The sequence below is a fragment of the Camelus dromedarius genome, chromosome 5, assembly GCF_036321535.1.
Source record: "Camelus dromedarius isolate mCamDro1 chromosome 5, mCamDro1.pat, whole genome shotgun sequence".
Classification (NCBI taxonomy): Eukaryota; Metazoa; Chordata; class Mammalia; order Artiodactyla; family Camelidae; genus Camelus; species Camelus dromedarius.
Genome location: NC_087440.1, coordinates 84792044 through 84814491, shown reverse-complemented (window position 1 = coordinate 84814491; position 22448 = coordinate 84792044). Strand labels below are relative to the sequence as shown.

The window sequence follows — 22448 nt, the reverse complement described above, 5'->3', positions numbered from 1 at the left end:
AAGCCCCACCCCGGAACTGCGGTGGTCGCAGCAGGGGAGGGTTGGCGTGTCGCTGTCTGAGGAGTTCGGCCGGCTTCTGAGGGAGGGGCGGTGGTATCCCGCAAGGTGAGTACCGGAGCCGGAGCGGGGCCGAGGCCAGCATGCGAGACGAGCTGCGGGCGGGTTCCCATCGGGGGCCTCTCCAGGCCAGTGGGTTCTCTGGTCCAGACAAGGCGGCCGCCAGCTCAGTCGAGCGGTTTGCCCGACTCCGCGCTGGGGCGCCTTCCGAGGGGGCGTCAAGGCTCGGCGGCCTCGGCTTCTCTGTTTCGCGCGCCGGTTCGTGCCTGAGACTAGGCGCGAGCGCGGGTCACGAGGTTGGGCGCCTGGAGAAGGGACCCCGCTGGCTCTGCTGGTCGCACTCCGCGCGGCCTGTTCCCCACGTCCCTGACTCTCCTCACCCACTCCTCGTGGATCCGGGTTGTTGTGATAGCAGCGTAGCCGGTGCGGGGGGTGAACCTTCCTTGTGCGCTGGAGTTCTTAGCTCCAGAGGCGCCATGCTCAGAGGTTTTGGACATGCGTCACCTTTTTATCTTCGCGTGGCGATCCAAGGGGGCACATAACCTCATCACCATTTCCCAGACGAGGATCTGAGGCTCACAGAGATTCGTACGTTCATCCCAGACCCAGACTTGGCCAGTAGCGGGTCTGAATTTGAACCAAGGTGTCCCTTTGTTCTTTCCACGGGATCTAGTGTTTTTTCTTGGCATTTCTGGAAAGGGAGAACGTGGATCCCATTCCAGTCAAACCACTTGCGCATAAATGGTTTTTAAGTCACTTAAAATGTAATGATAAAGCTGGATGAATTTTAAGCTAATTGTCAAAGGCTGGAGTGGTGGCAGTCATTTGCCCTCCTGGGGCAAGGCTTGAGAAGGAAGAAAGCTCTGCACTCTTAATAAAAAGCTAGCCCCCTCAACCACCACCCCAGCGACTTCCCTCAGATTCTTATTCTGCCTTCAGCATGGTTTGGGTATGGCAGGCTTCATCCTCCATGCTTCACATAATTTTATTCATTGCATAAAACATTTTATGAGTTAGTAACCCCCCCCCCCTTTTTAAATATAAGAATACTGAGTTTCAGAAAGGATTAAGCAGGACCTGCCAAGAGCACACACGCAGTAAGTATTGGATCTGGAGTCCAAATCAGATCTAGCTATGTCTTTGCCCCACCTCCTGTGTCCTCTCTGTTTCAGGCCAAACTGCCTGCTTTGAGGGTATATTTCTTTCCTTTGATTTTCTCCAGCTGTGAGCATCAGCATTAGAGAACATCTTTCTGTCCTTGTTTCTTTGTAAGGCCTATATATATGCTGCTTGGAAAATATTTATTGTCTCAGAACCCTGGGCTTCTCAGTTGCCAGTCTAGTGGAACATTTCTTCCCTTTTCAGGAACCATGAAGTTGAAGGAGACAAAATCAAGGCCAAGGCCACCAAGCTATGGCAAATTTCAGAGGAAGGGAATCAAAGTTGTGGGAAAATGGAAGCAGGTGGAGATCGACCCAAATATGTTTGCAGACGGACAGATGGATGACTTGGTGTGCTTTGAGGAACTGACAGATTACCGATTGGTCTCCCCTGCCAAGAATTCCTCCAGTCTCTTCTCAAAGGAGGAGCCCAAGAAGAGAAAGGCACAAGCTGTTTCCGAAGGAGCAGAGGAAGGAGAGGCTAGCTCCTCAAAGAAAAAGATAAAGTTGAAGAAGAGTAAAGATGTGGGAACTGAAGGAACCAGTGCCCCGGAAGAATTTAACGTCAAAGATGCTGAGCCAGAGCCTCAGGGAGATGGCACAGTTTGTCCTGATCCAGAGGTAGGGGAGACAGCATCAGAAGGCCCGACCCAGACTGTGCCGAAAAAGAAGAAAAAGAAAGGGAAAAAAAAATCAGAGCCTTCCCAGGGTACTACTCCAAAGGTGCCCAAAAAAGCAAAGACATGGATGCCTGAAATGCATGATCACAAGGCAGATGTATCAGCTTGGAAGGACCTGTTTGTACCCAAGCCGGTTCTCCGAGCACTCAGCTTTCTGGGCTTCTCTGCACCCACACCAATCCAAGCTCTGGCCTTGGCACCTGCCATTCGTGACAAATTGGACATCCTTGGGGCTGCTGAGACAGGTAAGGGCATCCTTTTCTGTCCGGGGCAAGATTGCTTCTGAATTGAAGCCTTTGGCTAACAGGCTCGATGGCTGGGAGGGAGGGGAATGTTGGGAACATGATGACAGAAGCATCGTTGAATGAAAGTATTTATAAGTCAGCTAGGTCTGGGTTGAAATATGCCACATCCTGACTGGTGCCCTAGGCAGGTCACTTTATCTTTCCAAGCCTTGTAGTCCATCTAAGACTTTATTTAGCAATAACAGGTTGACTTACCCTGAGGAGACTAAACTACTCACTGGAGGGGAGGAGTTTGTATTGCCTGAAACTGTTAGTTTAACTTGACCAGCAGTAACCAAGAGAAATAAATACGTAATGTGAACCACATAGGTAATTTAAAATTTCCTAGTAGCTACATTAAAAAGGTGAAAAAAAAGTGAAAACTTTAATAATATATTTATTTAACAAATTACCTAACAAGTATTTCACTGTGCAATTAATGTAAGATTATTAAGGAGATATTTTACATTCTTATTTTTATACTAAGTTTTCAAAATCTGATGTATGTTTTGAACTTGCAGCACATCTCAGCTTAGAGTAACCACATTTTAGGTGCTCATTAGCCATAATGTGGCTAATGGATACTATATTATATAGCACGGAATTAGCCCACTTACATACTTTGTGCCTGGGATTTCCAGTCAGGAAACCTGAGATGAGGTCCTGTATAAGAGTCATAAAAATGGAAGAATGAGGAAACCCCAGGAAAGGCAAATGGAGGTAACGGTAATTATTTAGAGAACATTTACCTAACATTTAAAATGCATCGTGCACCATGTTACATGCATTATGTTGGTCAGCTCAGTTCTTACAACCACCTGAGGTAGGTTCTATTATTATTGCCATCTTGCTGGTATTGATAGACAGTGTCCCTAAAACTGCACCTCTGAAAGTGGTACTGTCTGGATTCTAGGCTAGGTCTACGTGCATTCTGCTACACTGCTTTGTTATGTGCAGAGAGGCCTGGAAGTGGGTTTCTGGAAGGCAGAGGCAAGGTGTGAGCCACTGTGGCTAGAGACTGACGTTTAAATTTGTACCACAGTTCCTATCAGGCTGTGTCCATGGAATGCTGAGAATCCACAGGTCCAAAATTCAAAAAGACTTTGGGGGCTTCAGAAAGACTTTGGGGGCCGTGGACAAGCTTCTGTCAATGCAGATCATGAATATCTCCATCACCCCCAAAAGATGCTTTGGGCCCTTTTATAATCCCTTCTTCCCTGGGCCCTCCTTTTTGTTCATCCCCAGGCATGCTCTGATGGGCTTTCTATCACTATAGATTAGTTTGCATTTCCCAGAATTTTTAAATGGAATCATATAATATGTATTTTTGGGAGAGTGTCTGCTCTTTCAGCATTCTTTAAGATTCGGCCATGTTACTGTAGGTACGAATAGTTCATGCCTTTTTATTCGTAAGTAGTATTCCAGTATATGGATACAGTTTGTTTATCTGTTAATGGATATTTCTGTTCTTTCTAGTTTTTGGGTATTATAAATAAAACTGTCATAATTATTGGTATATCAGTCTTTGTGTGGACATATGCTTTGATTTCTCTTGGGTAAATATGGAAGCGTGGAATGATTAGGTCTTATGGTCCTAAAAATGTAACTTTTTAGGAGTTTTCCAAAGTGATTACACCATTTTACATAATCACCAGGTTATGAGAGTTAGAATTGATCCATGTCCTTGCCAGTACTTGGTATGGTCAATCTTTAATTTAGACTTAAAAAATTTTAGTGTTATTTCCTTGTGACTTTAATTGGTATTTCCCTAGTGACTGGTGGAGCAGCATCTTTTCAAACAACAGGAGTGAGTTTATTTATTTATTTATTTTAACATTTTTATTGATTTATAATCATTTTACAATGTTGTGTCAAATTCCAGTGCAGAGCACAATTTTTCAGTTATACATGAACATATATATATTCATTGTCACATTTTTTTCTCTGTGAACTACATAAGATCTTGTGTATATTTCCCTGTGCTATAAAGTATAATCTTGTTTATCTATTCTACAATTTTGAAATCCCATCTATCCCTTCCCACCCTCCGCCCCCTGGGCAACCACAAGTTTGTATTCTATGTCTATGAGTCTGTTTCTGTTTTGTATTTATGCTTTGGTTTTTTTTGTTTTTTGTTTTTTTTTAAGATTCCACATATGAGCGATCTCATATGGTATTTTTCTTTCTCTTTCTGGCTTAACTTCACTTAGAATGACATTCTCCAGGAGCATCCATGCTGCTGCAAATGGCATTATGTTGTCAGTTTTTATGGCTGAGTAGTATTCCATTGTATAAATATACCACATCTTCTTTATCCAGTCATCTGTTGATAGACATTTAGGCTGTTTCCATGTCTTGGCTATTGTAAATAGTGCTGCTATGAACATTGGGGTGCAGGTGTCATCCTGAAGTAGGGTTCCTTCTGGATATATGCCCAGGAGCGGGATTCCTGGGTCAAATGGTAAGTTTATTCCTAGCCTTTTGAGGAATCTCCATACTGTTTTCCACAGTGGCTGCACCAAACTGCATTCCCACCAGCAGTGTAGGAGGGTTCCCCTTTCTCCACAGCCTCTCCAGCATTTGTCATTTGTGGATTTTTGAATGACGGCCATTCTGACTGGTATGAGGTGATACCTCATTGTAGTTTTGATTTGCATTTCTCTGATAATTAGTGATATTGAGCATTTTTTCATGTGCCTGTTATCATTTGTATGTCTTCCTTGGAGAATTGATTGTTTAGGTCTTTTGCCCATTTTTGGATTGGATTGTTTGGTTGTTTCTTATTAAGTCGTATGAGCTGCTTATATATTCTGGAGATCAAGCCTTTGTCGGTTTCATTTGCAAAAATTTTCTCCCATTCCGTAGGTTGTCTTTCTGTTTTACTTATGGTTTCCTTTGCTGTGCAGAAGCTTGTAAGTTTAATTAGGTCCCATTTGTTTATTCTTGCTTTCATTTCTATTGCTTGAGTAGAGTGTTCTAGGAGAACATTTTTGAGATGTATGTCAGATAATGTTTTGCCTATATTTTCTTCTAGGAGGTTTATTGTATCTTGTCTTATGTTTAAGTCTTCCATTTTGAGTTTATTTTTGTGTATGGTGTAAGGGAGTGTTCTAGCTTCATTGCTTTACATGCTGCTCTCCAGTTTTCCCAACACCATTTGCTGAAGAGACTGTCTTTATTCCATTGTATATTCTTGCCTCCTTTGTCAAAGATTAGTTGACCAAAAATTTGTGGGTTCACATCTGGGCTCTCTATTCTGCTCCACTGGTCTATATGTCTGTTTTTGTACCAATACCATGCTGTCTTGATGACTGTAGCTCTGTAGTATTGTCTGAAGTCTGGGAGAGTTATTCCTCTAGCCTCTTTCTTTCTCTTCAGTAATGCTTTGGCAATTCTAGGTCTTTGATGGTTCCATATGAATTTTATTATGATTTGTTCTAGTTCTGTGAAATATGTCCTGGGTAATTTGATAGGGATTGCATTAAATCTGTGGATTGCCTTGGGTAGTGTGACTGTTGTTAACAATATTGATTCTTCCAATCCAGGAGCATGGGATATCTTTCCATTTTTTTAAGTCTTCTTTAATTTTTCATCAATGGTTTATATTTTTCTGTGTATAATTCTTTCACCTCCTTGGTTAGATTTATTCCTAGATATTTTATTACTTTGGGTGCTATTTTAAAGGGGATTGTTTCTTTACTTTCTTTTTCTGTTGATTCATCTTTAAAGAAATGCAACTGATTTTTGAATGTTAATCTTGTAACCTGCTACCTTGCTGAATTCTTCGATCAGTTCTGGTAGTTTTTGTGTGGACCTTTTAGGGTTTTCTATATGTAGTATTATGTCATCTGCATATAGTGACACTTTTACTTCTTCTTTTCCAATTTGGATCCCTTTTATTTCTCTCTCTTGCCTGATTGCTGTGGCTAGGACTTCCAAGACTATGTTGGATAGGAGTGGTGATAGTGGGCATCCTTGTCTTGTCCCAGATTTTAGTGGGAAGCTTTTGAGTTTTTCACTGTTGAGTATTATGCTGGCTGTAGATTTGTCATATATAGCTTTTATTATGTTGAGATATGTTCCCTCTATACCCACTTTGGTGAGAGTTTTTATCATAAATGGGTGTTGAATTTTATCAAATGCTTTTTCTGCATCTATTGAGAGGATCATGTGGTTTTTGTCCTTTCTCTTGTTTATATGATGTATTACATTGATTGATTTGCATATGTTGAACCACCCTTGTGTCCTTGGGATGAAACCCACTTGGTCATGATGTATAATCTTTTTTATGTGTTGTTGGATTCTATTTGCTAATATTTTGGTGAGGATTTTGGCATCTATGTTCATCAGTGATATTGGCCTGTAATTCTCTTTTTTGTTACTATCTTTGCCTGGTTTTGGTATCTGGGTGATGGTGGCTTCATAGGATGAGTTTGGGAGTATTCCCTCCTTTTCAATCTTATGGAAGAGTTTAAGAAGGACTGATATGAGTTCTTCTTTGTATGTTTGGTAGAATTCCCCAGTGAAGCCATCCGGTCCTGGACTTTTATTTGTAGGGAGGTTTTTTATTGCTATTTCGATTTCATTTCTAGTGATCAGTTTGTTCAATTGGTCAGTTTCTTCTTGATTCAGTCTTGGTGGACTGTATGTTTCCAGAAACTTGTCCATCTCCTCTAGGTTATCTAGTTTGGTTCCATATAGTTTTTCATAATATTCTCGTATGATATTCTGTATTTCTATTTTATTTGTTGTAATTTCTCCATTTTCCTTTCTTATTTTGCTAATTTGTGCTCTCTCTTTTTTCTTCTTTGTGAGTTTGGCCAGAGGTTAGGAGTTACTTATTTTGATGAAGTTCAAATTATCACTTTTTCTTTTGCAGGTGTGCTTACCTAAGAATCCTTTGCCTAACCCAAGATCACAAAGATTTTCTTCTGGAAGTGTTACTAATCTTAGGTTCTATGTTTCAGTCTATGAGCCTTCCTGTGTTAACTTCTGTGGTGAGAAATATAGATCAAAGTTTTTGTTTGTTTTGTTGCATACGGATGTCTCATTATTCGAGCACCACTTGTTGAAAAACTACCCTTTCTCCACTGAATTGTTTTTGCATCTTTTTTGAAAATCTACCACCATATAGGTGTTGTGGGTCTGTTTCTGGAGTCTTTTCTTTTCCATGGATCTGTTTGCCTTTACTTTGGATACAGAAGCTTTAGAATAAATCTTAAAGTCATGTAGTGTAAGTCCTCCAGTTTGGTTCTTTTTTGAGGGGGCAAGGGGAATCAAATCATTTTATTGAGGGGCTTCAGGGGAAGGTCGAAGGGCTGGGAGGACAGTTAGATCTGATGTCCTTGTCCCGCCCAGGATCTCTCTCACTGAAAGCCCAACTTTGTTCTTTTTAAAAGTTATCTTGACTATTTTAGGCCCTTTGCATTTCAATATGAATTTTATAGTCAGTTGGTCAGTTTCTATAAGAAAGCCAACTGGTATTTGGATTGAGATTGCATTGGTTATAGAGCCAACTGAGAACATGACATTTGGACAATATACAGTCTTCCTGTCCATGAATGTGGTCTGTCTCTCCAATTTTTTTTTAAGGTCTTCAGTTTTTCTTAGCAATGGTTTGTAGTTTTCATTGTATGCACATCTATTGTTAGATTTATCCTTAAGTATTTCATATTTTTGATGCTCTTGTAAATGGTAATTTAAAATTTCCTATTTCTGATTGTTGCTAATAAATAGAAATATGGATTTGTATATTGATCTTGTGTCCTGCAACTTGGTAGCATTAAGTAGTTTCTTGGAGATTACATAGGATTTTTCTACACAGATAATTATATCATCCAGTCTGGATGCCTTTTATTTATTTCTGTCTTAGTGCACTGGCTAAAACCTCCAGTACAGTTTGAATTGAAATGGTATAGTGGACATCACTGCTTTGTTTCTGATCTCCCATTGTCTTTCATCATTTAAGTATGGTGTTAAATGTAGGTCTTTCTTTCTTTCTTTTTCTTTCTTCCTTCCTTCCTTCCTTCCTTTCTTTTTAAATTATTTTTTGGTGGGGTAATTAGGTTGCTTATTTATTTATTTATGGAGGTACTGGGGATTGAACCCAGAACCTTATGCATGCTAAGCACGAACTCTACCACTGAGCTATACCCTCCCCGCTGCAGATTTTTCACAGATGTCCTTTATCAGCTTGAGAAAATTCTCTTTTATTTCTGGTTTGCTGATAGTTTTTTTAATCAGGAATGGTGGATTTATTTTTTTTAATTCCTTTTCTGTATGTATTGAAATATGTGTTTTTTTCATTTTTAATCTGTTGATAATGGTGAATTACATTGATTTTTCAAATATTAATCTAAACTTAAACATTCCTGGGGCAAACTGAACTTAGTCACTGTGTATTATTTCATTTATATGTTGTTGGATAAAATTGCAAAAATTTTGTAGGTGATTTTTGAATTTCTGTTCATAGGATATTGGTTTGTAGTTTCCTTTTCTTATAATGTCTGACTGGTTTTGGAATCAGTAATGCAAGCCTCAGAATGACTTGAAGTATTTTTTTCAATATTCTGAAAGAGTGTGCATAGAAATGGTATTTTTTTTCTTCCTTAAATATTGGGTAAAATTCATCTGTGCTTGCACTTTTTTTTTATAAGTTGGATTTTAGTTAAAAATTTAATTGCTTTAATATATTAGAAATATTTGTTATTTTTTTCTTGAGTGATAGTTTTCTACTTGCAGTTCTGTGAGTTTATGTTTTGTGTATTTTGAAGCTCTGTTGTTAGATACATAAGTGTTTAGGACCGTTACATCATCTAGATGAATTCATTTCTTTTCCTTATGAAATGGCCCTCTTTTTCCCTAAAGTATTTTTGTTCTAAAATCTCCTTTGTCTGGTATTAATGTAGCTTTCTAGCTTTATTTTGATTAATGTTAGCTTGGTGTGTCTTTCTCCATACTTGTACTTTTAACCTATTTGTCTTTACATTTAAAGTGGGTTTCTTGTAGGCAGCATATAATTGGGTCTTGCTGTTTAATTCAACAATCTCTGTCTTATAATTGTGTGTTGAGGTCATTTATATTTAATGTGATTATTGATAATGATTGGGTTTTAATCTGTTGCTTTGGTATTTTCTATTTTCCCAGCTATTCCTTGTTCCTTTATTCTTCTTCTGCCTTCTTTGGATTGAATTTTTTTTGTGATACCATTTTTATCTTTTTTATTGTCTTTTTAGCTATAACTCTTTGTTATGTCCTTTTAGAGATTGCTTTTGTGTTCACAGTATCTATCTTTAATGTATCATAATCTACCTTCAGGTGATAATATATTACTTTGCATATAGTACTCTATTTCTCTTTCCTTTGTGCTTATTGTTTTGTACTTTGTATGTGTTGGAAATCCCCAAACATATTTTTATTATTTTTGCTTTAAATTATCACTTATTTTTTAAAGAAGTTTTAATAAGAAAAAGACATCTTTTACATTTACTCATGTTACCATTTCTGGTGCTCTTCATTCCTTTGTAAAGATCTAGATTTTCAACTGATAACATATTTTCTTCTGCATGAAAGACTTCCTTTAATATTTTCTATAGTCCAGGTCTGCTGGTGATGAAGTATTTCAACTTTTGTATACCTGAAAAAGTCTTTATTTTGCATTTGTTTTGAAGGAGATTTTTACTGAGTATAGAGTTCTAGATTGTCAGTTTTATTTTGAAGTCGTCAAATAAAGATGTTACACTGTCTGTAGTGTTCATTGTTTCTGATGACAAGTGCTGTTTTTCTTACCTGAAGCTTTATGAGTCTCTTTTTTTTTTTTTTAACAGTTCTTGCTTTTAGTACTTTGTTCCCTTGTGGGTTAGTTGTTTGTTTTTTTTCTTACTGAGAGTTGTTCGTTTTCCTCTGAGAATTACCTGAGAATTCTTTAAGGCCTAGGGTAAAGGTTTCTTCCTCCAGAGATCATTTATTTGCTTCTGCTTGGGGCATTATAATTTTGGAACCACTTTAAATTCTCAGCCTGAGGTGTTTTGTTTTGTTTGTTTATTTTGACTACACAGATGATGTGAGTACTTGGGATCCATATACATTCAAAGTTTGAAAATGTTCAAACATAGACAAAAATGTGCTATTTTAAAATTTCCTCAAAAACTAAGAAAATTTTCTTTTACTCCTCTCCTTCTTACCAAAGAAAGATCTTGGGTAAGTATCAAATAGATTTCTATTTCTTACCCTTCAGTGTATTGTTCTTTCAGAGCAACAACAAAAAACACACACAAAACTTACCCATCTCTTTAGGGATTCAGTGGTTGGACCTTTGTCTGTAGTTTGTGTAACCTTAACCTTCGATGCCAGTCTGTCAGTCTTTTCCTCAGGTTCCTAATTATAGATACCCTCTGGTTGCAGTGCTGTAGGGGGATCTGTGTAGGGTGGAAGGAGCTTTGGGTTGGTTGGGGTGGCACTTGGCTAATTTTAGGGTCCCTTATTCCATGTAAGGGGTAGACTCTCAGATGAAAGTATGTGTATCTGTGGATTCACAGTGTTTTTGTTTGTTCTTTGCTCTGCCTCTAAGGAAGTGGAAAAACTCTTGCCTTTGCCATTCCAATGATTCATGCAGTGTTGCAGTGGCAGATGGAGAAAAAGAAGCCTACCCCAGCCCTAGGTGACACAGGAGCCCCACCTGGGGAGACTAGTACTGAGACTGGATCACCAAGCAGGGCTGGAACTGAGGCTGGAGCTTTGCCTGATGAGATTGGAATTGAGGATAAAGCACTCCCCAGTGAGGCTGGAGCGAAGGCTAGAGCATCACCCAACCAGGCAAGAGTCAAGACCGGAGCTACCGTCTCAGACCAGATACCGCCTTCCTGTGATGATGATGATGCTGGTGAAGGACCTTCTTCCCTGATCAGGGAGAAGCCCATCCTTAAACAGGATGAAAACGAGGAAAAGCTTGATGGAAAGCGGACTGGAAAGTTAAAACAAGAGTTGGGTGGCAAAATTGCCACCTCTCAAGCACCTCCAAAGCGTCCTCTGCTTGGACTGGTTCTGACTCCCACTCGAGAGCTAGCCGTTCAAGTCAAACAACACATTGATGCTGTGGCCAAGTTTACAGGTGAGGTTCAGTTTCTACCAAATATTTCCTGAAAGGATTCCAGTTGCTGGAGTTGCAAAGAGGAGTGAGCTGTGGCTCCCACCTTCTAGAGGGAACCTTTCTCATCTGCCAGAGAATCAAGCCCTACAGAAAATTGTTTGAGTGACACATTCTTAATTCTACCAAGGATGACACATAGCTAATGCTATTCTAACTGCATGGGAAATTAATTAACTTACTGGATACAATGGATGCTTAGGGTAGGGTTTGGCAGACCACCATTGCTTTTTGGTAAATAACGTGCTACCACACTGATATATTTATGTATTATCTGTGGCTACTTTTGTACTACCAAGGCAGAGTGGAATAGAGGTAGTAGTTTGTGGTAGACATTTGGCCCCCAGAGGGCCAAAAATGTTTACTGTTGAAAAAGTTTGCTTTATCCAGTCATCTGTTGTTGTGCACTTGAGATGCTTCCATGTCTTGGCGATCGTACATAGTGCTGCTGTTAATAGTGGGGTCTATGTATGTGTGTGTATATATATGTCTTTTTGAATTACTGTTTTTGTTTTTCTCAGGTATATGCCCAGGAGTGGAATTACTGGGCCATGTGGTGGTTCTGATTTTGGGTTTTTGAGGAACCTCCGTATTGTTTTCTGTGGTGGCTATACCAGTTTACATTCCCACCAATAAGGGTTCCCTTTTCTGCACATCCTTGCTGATATTTGTTATTTGTGTTTTTTGAAGATGGCCGTTCTAATAGGTGTGAGATGGTGTCTCATCGTGATTTTGATTTGCATTTCCCTGATATTGGTGATGTGGAGCAGCTTTTCATGTTCCTGTTGACCATCTGCATTTCCTCCTTCGGAAAAATGTCTGTTCAGTTCTTCTGCCCATATTTTAAATGGGTTGTTTGTTTGTTTGCTTTTTTATTGAAGTATAGTTGATTTAAAATGTTAAAAAAAAAAAAGAAAGAAAAAAGAAAAAGTTTGCTGATCTCTGCCATAGGGCATTAGAACTTAATTCTCTCAGGGAATTCCTTGGGAAGGGCTGTACAGTTTCAATTTTATAGTAAAAGCATCAATTATTTACCAAGTGGGGGTTTCAGTTTTATAATGAAAGCACCAGTTATTTAACAGGCTCTTACTATGTGTGAGGAGGCACTTTACTAGGCACTTTGTCTGTGTGATCATTTGTTTTCATTCCACACTGGATACTGAGAGAAGAGAACATTAAGCATAGGAGGAGATTCAGATTAATACTAATTGAGGGGAATGGGCAGGGCTTCTTAGGGAAGATGTGTCACAGCTGCAGTTTACATCATTCCCAGTATTGCGGTGTGCCACTGCTGAGTTTCTCTGGAGTTTTGGATGTCAGCATGCCTGGGTTCAAATCTAGCCCTTGTGTTCTGGTTGGAGGGGAAGGAGTAGAGAAAAATGAGGCTGGGGAAGTAGGCAGAGCCTAGATCATAGAAGAGTTAGTAAGCTCTCTAGCAGTGGCTTCAATGGCCAGGCCAGCTCTTAGGACTCCCCTGGAGAAGGGAGCCATGCTGGTGACTAGCAGCCTCTACTAATCTGGGGGTACCTATGTCTGTGGTGGAGGAAATAAGCAATCAGGCTGAGTAACAGTGTCCCTTCTGTTTTGTGTACCATAGGTATTAAAACTGCAATTTTGGTTGGTGGAATGTCCACGCAGAAACAGCAGAGGATGCTGAACCACCAGCCGGAGATCGTGATTGCCACCCCAGGCCGGCTGTGGGAGCTAGTTAAAGAAAAGCACCCTCATTTGAGCAACCTTCGGCAGCTCAGGTGAGAGACAGTACCACACTCCCTTTCTCCTCACCCCACTGTTCTGAAGTGGGCCTGAGGTGATAGGGTAGGATGTGCAATGCCTTCTCCCGGTCACAAAATGCCATGCTGTGGTACCAGCCAGACCTTGGCCTTTAGAAAACCAGGCATGAGTGAGGGAGATTAGTTGAGGGCCCTGGTGGCGGTGGTGTGGTGTTTGTGTTGGTGGTGGTGGTAGATTATGCTACAGAAGACTCCTCTTACCTGCTACTAACCAGGTTTTGTGGATCTGTCTGGATCTACAGGTGCCTAGTGCTCGATGAGGCTGACCGGATGGTTGAGAAAGGCCACTTTGCTGAGCTCTCACAGCTGCTAGAGATGCTCAGTGACTCCCAGTACAACCCAAAGAGACAGACACTTGTTTTTTCTGCCACACTGACCCTGGTACATCAAGCTCCTGCTCGAATCCTTCACAAGAAGCATGCAAAGAAAATCGACAAAACTGCCAAACTTGACCTGCTTGTGCAGAAGATTGGCATGAGGGGCAAGCCCAAGGTCATTGATCTCACAAGAAATGAGGCCACGGTAGAGACACTGACAGAGACCAAGATCCATTGTGAGACTGATGAGAAAGACTTATATCTGTACTACTTCCTGATGCAGTACCCAGGCCGCACCTTAGTGTTTGCCAACAGTATCTCCTGCATCAAACGCCTCTCTGGGCTCCTGAAAGTCCTGGATATCATGCCACTGACCCTACATGCCTGCATGCACCAGAAGCAGAGGCTCAGAAACCTAGAGCAGTTTGCCCATCTGGAAGAGTAAGTCAGGCCTGTCCCAGACTAGCCATTGGGTCAGGGTTGCCAGGATGGTGGGAAGCTACCTCCTCTCATGGGAGCTTTGTCAGTAGAAGGTAGCCCTTTTTTTCTTTCTGTACAGCATGAGGCAGGCTCACTCTCATCTAGTACATTTGGTTGCTGGTAATGCCTAACAGAAACTCCTTTAATAATGAAAGAAAGTAATACTTACTGTTACTGAACACTGAACAACAGCTTAAGTACTGTGCAAGTGTTTTAGATACATTATTACCTTCATTCACTTCTAACATCCTTGAGAAGAAGCAGAATAGCCATGGTTAAGAGCACAGACTGGGAGCAGACTGCCTGGGAGCAGATCCTGACTGTTACCTCCAGCTGGTCACATTGCTTCTTTCTGCGGGGGAGGGTATACAGCTCGTGGTAGAGTGCATGACCAACATGCACGAGGTCCTGGGTTCAGTGCCCACCACCTCCTTTACAAAATAAGCCTAACTACCTCCCCAAACAAACAAACATTACTTCTTTGTGTTTCAGTTTTCTCATAATTAGTATTATAATAGAAACTATCTCAGAGCATTGTTATGAGGAATAAGGGAATGTAGACACGTAAAGTGTTTAGAACAGTGCTTGACACATAGGATGTACTTGCTAAATATTGGCCTTAATACTTACTGCTTATCATTTTTTTTATTTTATAAGTGAAAAATAAGGTCTAGAAAAACACATCAGCTCGCTCAAGGTTTCTCGGCTTGAAGTGGCAGAGTTGGGCCTCAAACAAGTGTGTCAGACCCCAGAGCTCATGCTGTCATGTCCGTCTGCCTTTGGGCCAGAACAATACTCAAGCAGACAGCAGGGTGCAGACTGTCAGGATGAGGGCCTGGGAAGTCAAGGCCCTCTAACCTGGCTTTTGTCCACAGTATTTTGTCAGGTTACAGGTTACAGATTAGTTTCTAGAACAAGTGTCTGTTTTATCTTCCCTTGATGTTGCTAGAGTTAGTGGTTTCCTGGATCAGGGTTTGGCAGACTGTGGCTCACAGACCAAATCCAGCTCATTGCCTGTTTTTATAAGTATAGTTTTACCGGAACCCAGCAAGGCCATTTACATATTTTCTGTGGCTGCTTTTGCACTATAATGGTAGAAGTGAATAGTTTCAACAGACATCACCCACAAAGCCAAAAATTATTTACTCTCTGGCCCTTTACAGAAAAAGTTTGCTGACCTTGACTTAGAGCAGAGGTTTAATGTTTTGCAAACATCATATTCCACGGCCCTATCTACAGAGAGTAGGGACCCTGAAAGGGCCCAGAATCTTAAGTTCTTAAAACACTCACGTGCTTTTAACTTTCATCAAACTACACATACATTACCCAACACATGTTATTGAGTGCTTCCTATGAACCTGGCACTGTTCTAGGGGCTGGTAATAGAACAGTGAATAATGCAAAGTCCTTGCTGTCATGGAGTTTACATTCTAGTGGAGGGAGATAATAAATTGAAATGTAGGTGTATAGTTTGTCAGTGGTGCTAAGAGGTAAAGTTGTATAGGGAGTTGTGCAGGCTGTCGGGGTGTGGTCTGGGAGGCTTCTCTCATGAGGTGAGATTTGAGCAGAGAGTGGAAGAAAGTAAGGCAATGTGAATATCTGAGAAAAACCTTTCACAGCCTAAGGTGCACAAAGTGCAAAGGTGTAGGGGCAACAGCAGCTTTGTCATGTTTGAGGAAGAGCAAGGAGAGCAGGGATGTCTATGTGAATGGAGGGAGGTAAGTGTGAGAGTGATAGGAAACGGGGTCACTGTCCTGGAATATGGCCTCTTTTAATTCACTTGAGGTCGTCTTTTAGTATTGCAGAGTGTGGCTTGTTGATTGTGGCCCAGGTTTGGATCCTGGCTCCACAACTCAGTAGTCATATATATACGTTGGGAAGTTAATCTCTCTGAGCCTCAGCTTCTGTCAAAGGGAGATAATAGTATTATTATCTGGTAGAGTGTTTGTAAGGACTGTAGTATGTAGAGTACTCAGGTGGTGGTAAGAATTTGATTATTGATAGCTGTTATTATTAATGAGCTTTCTCTCTCCACCACAGTTGTGTTCTCCTGGCAACAGATGTGGCAGCTCGGGGCCTGGATATTCCTAAAGTCCAGCATGTCATCCATTACCAGGTGGGGCCATCAGGGAATTTATAGGCATCTCCTAGCACTGGATGGGGAATTTTTAAAGCAAAGGTTGGGGGAGGGAGGAATTGTTGGTCCCAAGGCCTCAGGCAACAGAGAATACCACTGGCATCTGGTGACCAACCAGCTGCTGCCACTTTGGAACACTGGTGAGGTTTATTCTCAAAACCTCCAAAACCTCTTAGCATGTTACATAGCCCCTCTCTCTGACTTGGGCAGGCTACTTGATATTGGCAGGTTAAAGTCTTAGTTTCTTCCATGAAATGGGCATAATAAGTTTAGCAAATGGTTACTCTGGTTTAGAGAAATTAAAGAGTATAGTAGTTAGGTCCTGCCTGGGCTTAAATCCCAGCTGTGTAATCTTGAGCTGGTTATTTAGTCTCTTTGTACTTCAATTTTTTCCATCTGTTAAATGGCAGTTATTACAATATCGACTTCTTAAGTTGTTATTAAGGTGAAATAAGTTATTGTGTGTGAAGAGTTTAGAAAGCCAGGTGGCATGTAGTGAGCACTTCCTAAATGTTAACTGCTGTTGATTCCGATACTAATATTAGCTCATATTAGTATAAAATTAGCCTAAATATTAGCATAGAGCAATGGTTAGGAGTATGGGCTCTAGAATCACACTTCTAGCGTTTGGATGCTTGTTGACTGCTTCTTAGTTGGTTAGTTTTGGGCATGTTACGTAGTATCTCTGGTTTCAATGTCATTGTCTGTAACTGGGAGTAATGATGCTACCTACCCCATAGGGCTATCACAAGAATTAAATGAGCTAATGCTGATGGATCACCTAGCTCAGTGAAAGTACTCAATAAATGGTAGCTATTCTGGCATGATTATTTCTTCTTTTAAATCCTTCGTCCAATTCAGTTTAGCAAATCTTTATTCTTCCTTTTTTGGCGGGGGAAGAGTCTGGGTCAGTCTTTGTGGGAAATACCCAGATGAACAAAATACAGTTCCAGCCCCTAAGAACTATCAGATCCACTAGAGGAGGTGAGATGACCACAGCCATAATTTAAGGCAAAAGATACTGGAAAGTTGCAAAATATAATCAGGGAGAGAGGTAACTTCTAGTTTGGGAGGTAGGGAGGTTGGAAAGTGCTTTCTAAAAGATGATTGGCATTTAAGGATGAAGAGGATTTGGGCGTGTAGAGCATGCAGAAATGGGCAGTTGGCTGGGAGTGAGAAGAAGGGGTGTGTGTTAGAAGAGGAAAGTGAAGAATGGCATCATTTCTGGCCCCTGAGATGATCCTGAGCATTACCTGGGCTCAGTGGAGAAGACTGTTCTTGATTAATGGTGTGTCCGTGGGTGTCGGGGAGGGAGGGATTGTCGGCTCCCATGCCACATTGTCTGTGGGTAATGTATCCAGTATATATTGGAGTAGAGGCAGGATGGTCTTTGGAGCATGGTCTTTGGAGCTGTACTGCTTCATTTCAAATCCTGGCTCGACCACTTAGTTGGATAACTTAGGGGGAATTGCTTAACATCGGTGTTTTCAGCTTCCTGGCCTATAATATGGATAATCATGAAAGCATTTATTTCATGTTATTGTTGTGAGGAATAAGTGGGGTAATACATGCAGAGTGCTTGGAGTTGCCTGGTGCATTGTAATCAGTTAATAAACATTGGTTATGATTACCTTCATCAGTCATCCATGCAGAGTTAATGAAGAACCATTAGAGTTTCTTTCGTTAGAGGGGTTATTATGGTCAGAGCTTTGACTCGAGAAGAGCTTTGACTGGCAGCTTTGGGTTGGGTTGGGGGGGAGTAGGAGGACGAGGGACCAAATAAAAAGTGACTGCCATTGTCCAGTTGAGTGGTCCCAAGGGCCTGAACCTGGGCAGAGGTCATGGGAAGGCACAGTGAACAGGCTAAAGCCTGGGGACAGTTTGAACGTGGGATTTAGGGAGAAGGGCTGGATCTGTCCACAGTGCTGGAGAGGTTTCTAGCTGCCTGGCTGGGCAGGAGGAGGGTCCAGCATTGCTTTGTTGGCCCTGAGGGGAAGAGCAGTGTTTGCTGATCACCAGTTGTTGACCTCCTGGTCCCTCCTTTGGCAGGTCCCTCGCACCTCGGAGATTTATGTCCACCGAAGTGGTCGAACTGCTCGTGCCACCAATGAAGGCCTCAGCCTGATGCTGGTTGGGCCTGAGGATGTGATCAACTTTAAGAAGATTTACAAAACCCTCAAGAAAGATGAAGATATTCCACTGTTCCCTGTGCAGTCAAAGTATATGGATGCAGTCAAGGTAGAAAAGTTAGAAGCCTAGTGCTAATGAGGGAGGCATTGTGCTGCTCGCTCACTTTGCTGTGAGAGTCTCACAGTATCACCCTTGGAAACTAAGTAATAGTTCTGCCAACAGCTAAACAGGGAGATTTGTTTAAAAAAAAAAAAAAAAAAGGAATGGGGAGCACTGTGCCTGGCAGAATAGAGAAAGGGTACATGGCCAAAGTGTGAGGAATTTTCTTCATGAACCCTTTCTTCACTGCCCCTGAAGCCTCCACCATCACCCTCCTCCACCGGACAAGGGCAGTGAGCATGGCTGGTTGGACATCCCATCAGATGGATGGTTGTAGGGAAGAGGGAAGTGAGGTCCATGTATCTTGTTGAGGCAGAAATTAAAGGTTTGTCACATCCCGAAGCAAGTACCTGTAATTCCTACCTTGGGGGTTTTATTTTAACTCAATAAGCATTCACTGAGTGGGTGCTACTTACTCTGGGCTATGGTGTGTCAGGCAGCAAAGCAGGCTGGGTTCTCTTCCACAGAAGTCCACCAGCTCGTGAGGGAGGCCAAGCCCAGGCTGAAGTTCAGGTACAAAATAGAGCACTTTGGACAGTGGGCATATGGTTACACTGGCAGGAGATGCTGTTTCCTTCAAGCCTCTGCAGGCAGAGATGTGAAGAGGTGAAGAGGGAGTGGAATTCCAGGCATTGAGGGAGCAAAAGCATGGAATGGTTCAAGTTCTTTTGGTTCCTCTGGCTTGAAAGGATTGTTGGTTGTGTGAGGAAATACAGTGGGAGATGAGGATGGAAAGGGGGAGATTACATGAAGGATTAGGAGCCATCCTGGCTTCTCATGGCTCCTTTCTCCCATTTTTTTTCCCATTTTTTTTGGTGTATCCTGAGAGGGAGAATTGAATTGTTTTTGGTAAAGGATGACATGGAAGAGAGAGAAGTCAGTTCTATGCATTTGTTGTTTCTGTGAGTGAGAGCTGGGCCCTAACCCAGGGCTTTTGGGGTATTTCCGGGTCTCGGTTCAGCTATGGCAGCCAGCCTTGGTGTCTGGAGAAAAGAGCTCCCTCCAGACCCATGAAGATGGGCAGTCTGACCGAGGTGAGCTCCCAAGAAGAGGAGCTGTTCAGGTTTGTTGGGAAAGCTGGCTCTTGTGGTCTGTTTGTATGTGCTCACTAGCAGTGATGCCCTCTGTGCTTTAATCAGGAACCGAAGCAAATGCATTTTGATAGGAACTGAGCACTGATCTCAAGAGCTTTTTTTAAAAATACAACTTAAATGAGACTTTTCTTCCTAGAGGACTGAACCCTCCTAGAGGACTGAATCCTTTCTGTTCCTCTCCCTCAGGAACGAATCCGTTTAGCTCGCCAGATTGAGAAAGCCGAGTATCGGAACTTCCAGGCTTGTCTGCACAACTCTTGGATTGAGCAGGCAGCGGCTGCCCTTGAGATTGAGCTGGAAGAAGAAATGTATAAGGGTAAGGGGCTAGATGGGCTTGAGGAAGGGTTCATTCAGCCTTTTGCTTTTGTTTTTCCCTTCAGCTTTTATCTGTTGGAACCTCCCCACTACCATGGGCCTTGTCACAGTCTGCAAGATGCCTTTTCCTTCTTTGTGACAGGCCCTAGTCCCAGATGAGCCTAAAGTCTTTGGCCTTTGTTCCCTCTGTCTTGCCTTCAGTTCCCTCCCTCGTGAGGAGAGGCAGTGGCGGACAGTGACACCGGGGCAGGCTCTGCGGCCAGACCGCCTGTGCTTGACTGCTGCCCATTCCCTTAACTGGCTGTGTGCCCAGGTCAAGTTACTTAACCTCTCTGTTGTATTTAGGCTGTCTTCAATTATAAAATGAAGATCATAAGTACCTACCTCACGGGGTTGCAAAGATGGTTTAAGTTAGTGAGTGTAAAGCGCTTATAAAGCGACTGGCAAATAGGAAGTATTTGATGCATTTCGAGTTACTATTTATCGTCACTGTCTTCCAGGCTGACAGAGCACTCTGTCATCATCTCATTTGACCTCCACGGTCTCAAGACATAAACAGAGCAGGAATTATTATCCCTTTACATTTGGGAGCTAGAGGCTCACAGAAACAATTTGTGCAGGGAAACAGCTCCAGCACCAGGCATTTCCTGAGCCCCTGCTCTGAATCTGGGGCAGAGGCTAAGGAAGGATTCAGGGATGAATCTGTGTGGTCCTTGCTCTAGGAAAGCTCCTGAGTCTAATAAGAATTTGAACGACATCTGGAACTGACACCAGTTAGATCTAGTGCTCTTTCTACCCCACAAGTGGACAGCTCAGCTGAGGTGTTGGCATTTCAGTGCCAAAGCCGGTGAATTTAGAGGCAGACTCACTGCTGTCTCTGCACGGAAGCCAGGAGCCAAACCACTGGGCTTGATGGCAGTGACTGGTCCTTCTAGTAGTTGAGGCTTGGGGCTGGGTCTGCAATGCACAAGGCCCTGGGGCTGTGCCCGCCTCTGCAGACGCAGTCACAGCGCTGGTGGGGAGAGGCAGCGGGGTTGGGCTGCACAGGGGCTTTCACTGTCCTGGAGGGTGTGGTAGCTGTCCAGTCACCAAATTCAAGGCAGCAGTTGGGGGGCTGGTTCATAGGAGGAAGACTGATCTTCAGGTCAGGAGGCTTGGGTATTAATCTCAGTTTGACCTAGTTCTGTGAACTTTTACAAGTGACCTGAGTTTCCTTAACTGTAAAATATACTTCTTGTCTTAGAGGGTTTTTGTGAAGAGTAAAGGGCAGAGTGGCCCTGAGTGGCTCTCAGACTGTGTTAGAAGTTTGCCAACACTAGCTTCTGCAGAGAACTTTTGAGTCCTGCCTCCCCAAAAGAGCTCCAGAACACTTTTCATCATGAGTATTACCCATCCGAGGGAAACAAAATGCTCCTACAAATTGTAGTTAATACCTATTTTGTGTTGTGTTTCGAGGAGGAAAAGTAGATGAGCAAGAAGAGCGTCGGAGACAGAAGCAGATGAAGGTCCTGAAGAAGGAGCTGCGCCATTTACTCTCCCAACCGTTGTTTAAAGATGGCCTGAAAACCAAGTATCCAACTCAGTCAGGCAAGCTGCCTGTGCTAGTGTCCGCCCCCAGCAGTGGTGAGTCCGCGCTGGGCTGCCTGTCCAAACAGAAGAAGAAGAAGAAGAAGAAGCCGAAAGAGCAGCAGCAGAGACAGCCGCAGCCAAGCTCAAGTGCAGACTAACCACCCCCAGGTCAGAGTCTGTTGGTCACCGCACATCGTGTCTGTGTTCCTGGTTGTGTGGAAAAACCTTCCTGCCTTTCATTTCACTCCACTGTCAGCCCCAGGTACAGAAATCTCCCTATTCTACCCCACCCCTTGTAGCAAGAGAGACCTCCTGCAGATGTGTGTTGTTGCAGAGACTCCTGTGTAGCAGCTTATGTGTTTCTGCGTTCCAGTGTTTACAGGCTTCTTGTATGGTTAACTTGATTCCCTCAATTAAAAACAATGGTCACAACCAGTTGAGTTTCTTAGCAAGAATACGGCGGACACCGTCGTCATCCTCTGGCTGCAGGACGCAGATGGGGTGCATCTTGCCCCGCTGCACAGTGTGGATGGAGCAGGAGGCCGGTGAGTTGTGCAGATCACTACAAAGTCATTCCCACCTGGGTCCTCAGTGTGTGTTCCCAGTTCTCCTCACAGCAGAAGCTTGGCAGCTCCTTAGTTCTATACCTCCCAGCTGTTGTCTGAGCCTCCCTGGGAGGTGGGCAGGAAAGAGGTTGCCATCTTCAGGTTCTAAGAGAATACAGCTTCTTTGACATCACAGCTTCCTTAACATCACAGAGCCATTTGCGGGAAGCCAGGAGCAGTATGCCGAGTCTGGCATGTGAGGTGCTTGGGATCTGGCCCAGCCATCTGTCCAGCCTCGTCTCTCGCTCCCCTCCTCTGTGTAACAGAGCTGGTTGCTGCCCACGGTCTCACACCCCCGTGTCTTGCCCTCAGCCTTTGCACAAGCTTTTCCCTCAGCCTGCTTGCTTTTTCCCATCCCTGAGCCCCACAGGGGTAAGTGCTCCTCCTGTGGGTTCCCACAGCATCCAGGCCCGAGCTCTTCACGGCACTAGCCACACTGGTACCTGGTGTCGTGCTGAGCTCCTTGAGGGCAGAAGCTGCTGTATTACCCCTTGCAGGCCTTGCGCTTAGCTGAGGACCTGGT

At 42.8% G+C, this 22448-nt stretch overlaps 1 protein-coding gene across 2 annotated transcripts; it reads left to right on the top strand.

Annotated features, from left to right (window-relative positions):
- Nucleotides 1-7: 7 nt before the first annotated feature.
- Nucleotides 8-21752, top strand: DDX24 (DEAD-box helicase 24). 2 transcript variants are annotated; one of them, XM_031454245.2, is made up of 9 exons: nt 8-105; nt 1423-2142; nt 10751-11290; nt 12924-13077; nt 13362-13877; nt 15957-16032; nt 18103-18291; nt 19623-19752; nt 21210-21752. In XM_031454245.2, the coding sequence occupies exons 2-9, from the start codon at nt 1428-1430 to the stop codon at nt 21476-21478; spliced, it is 2589 nt and encodes an 862-aa protein (XP_031310105.2). In that variant the 5' UTR covers nt 8-105; nt 1423-1427; the 3' UTR covers nt 21479-21752. The 2 variants fall into 2 exon arrangements, with proteins under 2 accessions (XP_031310105.2, XP_031310103.2); XM_031454243.2 differs by having other exon boundaries at nt 21207-21752.
- Nucleotides 21753-22448: the final 696 nt, after the last annotated feature.

Coding starts and splice junctions, on each gene's coding strand:
- DDX24 (XM_031454243.2), top strand. CDS start 1,428: ATGAAGTTGAAGGAGACAAAATCAAGGCCAAGGCCACCAAGCTATGGC. Junction 2,143..10,750: donor CCTTGGGGCTGCTGAGACAG/GTAAGGGCATCC, acceptor TCTGCCTCTAAG/GAAGTGGAAAAACTCTTGCC. Junction 11,291..12,923: donor TGCTGTGGCCAAGTTTACAG/GTGAGGTTCAGT, acceptor TGTGTACCATAG/GTATTAAAACTGCAATTTTG.